The sequence below is a fragment of the Acyrthosiphon pisum genome, unplaced genomic scaffold (assembly GCF_005508785.2).
Source record: "Acyrthosiphon pisum isolate AL4f unplaced genomic scaffold, pea_aphid_22Mar2018_4r6ur Scaffold_186;HRSCAF=585, whole genome shotgun sequence".
Classification (NCBI taxonomy): Eukaryota; Metazoa; Arthropoda; class Insecta; order Hemiptera; family Aphididae; genus Acyrthosiphon; species Acyrthosiphon pisum.
The window spans coordinates 3,613-8,697 of record NW_021767872.1 but is presented as its reverse complement, the minus strand read 5'-3'; the positions used below and the strand labels follow the sequence as shown (position 1 = coordinate 8,697).

Here is a 5,085-nt window from a genome sequence, read left to right as displayed (position 1 = left end):
TATTATTAACAAACTCTCTTCCATTGTCTGAGTGCAGTATGGCTGGTGCTCCAAATGTTGTATAAATATCTAGTAAATTATGTGCAACTTCTTCCGCACGTTTTGTTTTTAATGGTTTAAGTACAACGAACTTTGTTAGATGGTCTTGGTAATTCATTATAAATCGGAAATCATTTACGCACGTGAGTTGTATGCCGAATGTAAAATAGGTTTTGATACAAGCCCTCTTTTTGGATTTGAAGATTTTTTATGGCAATCAGAACATAGACTTAAATAAACCATTATTGTTTCCTTTGTCACATTCGCGTATTTTAATTTAAGTTCAGCCATCATTCGGTCTCGGCCTCCGTGACCGATTGCTGTATGTGTAGAATGAATTATATCAAACAACTCTTCATTTTTCACATAATAACGCACACCCTCTGACGCATTGGTTATAGTCTTAATAAGACGATCTTTACCGTTGATAATAAGAATATCGTACTTACGAACATTCCTATAGTCTTTCGTACATTTTTTTACTCCAGCCGTAGATAGTGTAATTTTAGATTTTTTTATTTCTTTGATTCGTTCACAATATTCTTCATTATTCAAAAAAAAATTGTTGTCGTTACGTTTCGATTCAATTAATAATAGAATTGCATTATCAAATTTTATGCGCATTTCATTTAAATCCATTTTTAAGGAGATTGTTTAAAAAAATAACAATGTTATTAGTTATTACACGTTACTATTCACTACTTCAATGCACAAACAGTACTGTACAGTGTACAGTCACTTTGGGTTAGAATTGTTGGATGTGACCATAACGATACCTACGATAGTTCTGTATAGTCAATTTTATTATAAGTTATAAGCAATAAAAACGATAACATAAAACAGGATAAGTAATAAGTAATAATATAGATACCTATGTTCCATAATCAGATCGATTACCGATAAAGCGCGGTGTCGATATTCGACATATTATTTATTTTCGATGTTCGGATTTATAACATTGCCTAATATAATACGGAAATGTTGATAAAACTACGAAATATCCAACATTGTCTAATCTTTTCAGCCATTGTCAACAATGACTAGGATATGCCGACAATTCCTGAATTTTCATCTATTCCGGTAACATATATATGTAAAGAACATACTACTCCTACTTGTCCGACATGCAACACCGTGAAAGAAATCTCGGAAAATTCGAACGATGAGTTAAATTTTTAAAATTGTTTTTATTTTAATAGATTTTGTTACAAAAAAGTGATTTGTTTAATTTTTTATATAATATCTTTTTTTTTCTACCAAAAATGATGTTTTTTTATTTTTTATAAGTTTTTTCCGAGAAAACTCGGAGAATTCGAACGATGAGTTATAATTTTAAAATTGTTTTTATTTTAATAGATTTTGTTACAAAAAAGTGATTTGTTTAATTTTTATATAATATCTTTTTTTTTACCAAAAATTATGTTTTTTTATTTTTTATAAGTTTTTTCCGAGAAAACTCGGAAAATTCGAACGATGAGTTAAATTTTTAAAATTGTTTTTATTTTAATAGATTTTGTTACAAAAAAGTGATTTGTTTAATTTTTATATAATACCTATCTTTTTTTTCAATGAATAATTCACAGAACCGAAAAAACGATAATGTTAGCGTAACGCTAACACGACACCAATCATGTAACAGAATATAGCGATACCGACGATGGGTTAATAAAAATCCAAACATAAAGAGGATACGCAGTGGGAAAGAAGAACAGGTTGAATCAGCATTATTATTATGGTTTATTAATGTTAGAAAAAATGATGCACGCATTAATGGTCCAATACTGAAAAACCTCCAAGTTCTTCGGAAATGAGAGAGGCTCTACGAGTATTACGAAGGGGAGTGCAACAACATTCATCAAATTTTGAATTACAATACAAATACGAACATTTTATCAATGATCTTTTAACGGTAAAAAAAAAAACAGACATCGATAAAAAAATATTGTTCAAGTTAATGGTAGTACCTACATATATTTATTTACATTTTATTTTTATTTTAAATTTTAAATTACCAATTTATACCTACATGTGTACATACTTTAAATAAATAATAATAAATAAAATAATTATACTTTTAATAACTATGTGTTAAGAATAATGATCATAAAATTTGATGCAACACTAAATTGTTATTTTTTTTTTTTTTTTTTTGAATTTTAAATTACCAATTTATACCTACATATGTACTTTAATTAGAAATAAATAATAATAAATAAAATAATTATACTTTAAATAACTATGTGTTAAGAATAATGATCATAAAATTTGATGCAACACTAAATTGTTATTTTTTTCGTTTAGTGTTATCAATCGGATTATGTTATCAGTTATGTCCCGTACCAAAGTGATTACATTAAGCGGCGACCACAGTGACTGTAGTGGTGCTGTTGCTCGTGCAGTCATGCATAATATTTGTTTATTTTATAAATATATGTATATATGAATTCTATTTTGGTCAAGGTATGAATAAACCAGTCAGGTAGGCGATCCGACACACCGGTGGGTAATTACAAAATTACCTTGAAATTAAGCCTATAGCCTGTTCGACGATGTACTCTTTCATTTAAAAACAATTCATATGTACACGCCGATAAAACACACACAAAAGAAAAAAGTCAGGTTGCAGGTAGCTTGAAACCCACAGTTTCTATAGATATTATCGCAGTCGGTCACGGAATACCCAAAATACCCCATGCAATTATATGTAAGTAGATTAGCTTTGTTTTTTAATTTTTTAAGAACTTTATACTTATTTTTATTAACAAAAGTGATACTAAAACATTCAACAGACTGTCAGGTATAAAAGTAAAGAATCTGTTGACGATACGTTGAATGGTATGGATTTATATGCATTACAAAAAATAGGGACTTGCTTTTATAGTATAGATTAGAGCAACACATTGAAGGAGTTTCTGATTTGAATTTCAGCGCAGAACAAAATGAACAAACAATGATCATATCTCCAATCAAAACCTTAACACTTAGCCTTACTTTTTTATTTCTTAGCCTTAAACCTAACTCCAGATTATTAACCCCTCGTTTGCGTCGCTGCAAAGATATGTATTATTCCTAGATAAGCACATCCTCTTGGCACCATTTGTGGTGTGGTCAAGGTTTGATTTCTTCTTTATGGGCATTATAAAACAATACATTTCGACCAGTAAGCAAAAATTTTTCAAAATTAACAACTACAACTATAAGCAAAGCTGGGCAAGTTAGTCATTTTTTTCAACTAGTTGAAGTTAAGTTACTTTAATAAAAAAAACTAACTAAGTTAGAATATAAGTTAGTTTCTGAAATTGTCCAAATTTCTAACTTAGTTAGAAGTTAGTTTGGTGAAAATAGTAACTTAAGTTAGAGTAGAAGTTAGAAGTTAGTTTTTTTTTATAGATTAAAAAACCTTTTTGTTGAAATGTAAATAATAAGTTTGTAGCGGACCTATGGGGTGCTGCGTGGATGGTGAATGTTGTGGTGAGGTAACCCAACAGGTGAAGTTAAAAAAAAACAAAAGAAAAAAAGAAAAACACAATTTCGTTGCTGAGTGTTGAGGTCGGGTATTTATTCGACAGAATTGTAACCGACACAAACTTATGGCGAACAAATTCCTAAACGTGTTTTATGTGTGTTGTTGCGTATTTTTCACTCGCGTGGACGTGTATCGTCGTACGTGTCGTGCGGGTCGTAGGAAAACAAGTGACTTTTACAATCCGGTTCACTGAACGGCCGGCCGACGGTTCCTGGCGCGGGTGTCGCGCGCCAGCGTCGTCCGTCGTCGATTGGCGGTTTGTTTGAGAAGCACAGCGCGGCTTTCCACGCAAAAGGCTATTTGAATTCCGGAGGTTTCCGGGGCGGGGGTTGTGGTTGGTGCCGGTTTTTCCAGGTGGTGGTGCTGGGACGACTGCTGCTGCTTGGCCTTGTAGTCCCGGATCCGCTGTTTGTTCCGGCGTTGGCGGGCGTTCAGCGTTTCGGTGGTGGTGGTTGGTGTTGGCAGCGGGTTGGCGGCTGGGTGGTTGATGACCTCGGCGCCGGTATTGGCCTCTCCATTAGCGGCCGCGGTGGTGGTCGTAGTGGTGCCTTTGCTGTTGGCGGTGGTGGCGCCGGTCGGGGGTTGGCCGCTGGTCGTGCCGTGGTGGCCGGTAGTGCCGTTGGCACCGGACGTGTCACCCGTTTGGAACTGCACGACCTGTTGTGCCTCACCGTGGTTGTGGGTTCGCCGCTTGTCGCTCTCCGAAATACGGTGGTGCGGTCTTCCCACCCCGGCGTGTAGGCGGCTCACAGTACCGGGTCCCGCTGGAGCTGCGCCGTGGACATTTGGCGAACACGCGCCGCCGTGGTGGTGTTTGTGCCCTCCTCCAAGCTGGCCGCCCTCAGCAGCTGTTGGCTGCGCTCTAGTAGTTCTGCCGCTTGTTGGAGGGTGCTGGGTGTTGTCGGGGGTTGTTGTTGCTCCATATCGAGTGTGGTCCTGTGCCGACTGAAATTAAGTACAATAAATGCTATTGTGGGTTTATGGTTTGGGGGCTCTGCGGTGTTCGCCCGTTTGAGGCAGGACACTTGTATTTTGCGTGCTGGCTGTTGGTCTGTGATGAACACACCTTTGCCTACGCGTTTGTGCAGTTTTACCGGTCCCCACCATTTCGGTGCGAAGCCGGCGTGAAATTTTTTGTGTGCGCTTGACAGGTGGTGTGCCTTGTAGTACACCGTGTCACCTGTTTTGTACTTTGTGTCCGTCGGGACACCTGTTGCAGGTGGTGCGGTAAGTACATTGTGTTCGCACCTCGCCCTGTCCATATTTATTTGTTCGATCGGGTTGTCCGCGACAGTATCCAGTCTCCCGGCCTTTTGCCTTCTCTCCCAAGGACGAGTACCGATGGTGGATATCCTGTCCGGTCGTTGCGCCTGTTCCTGATCGAAAAAAGTATGGGGGCTAATTTGGTGTCCCAGGTGTTGTGGTTGCCATTGACGAGTAGCGCGCGTAGACCTTTTTTAGTTCCTGGTTACGGCGTTCGACTGGGTTGGGCCTCGGGTGATAAACCGGAGTTGTCCAGC

The 5,085-nt window shown here is 37.4% G+C and overlaps 1 protein-coding gene across 1 annotated transcript; it reads right to left on the bottom strand.

Moving 5' to 3' along the window:
• Positions 1-174: 174 nt before the first annotated feature.
• On the bottom strand, positions 175-678 carry LOC100568993 (KRAB-A domain-containing protein 2-like). The gene has a single exon (XM_008190318.1). The coding sequence runs from the start codon at positions 676-678 to the stop codon at positions 175-177; it is 504 nt and encodes a 167-aa protein (XP_008188540.1).
• Positions 679-5,085: the final 4,407 nt, after the last annotated feature.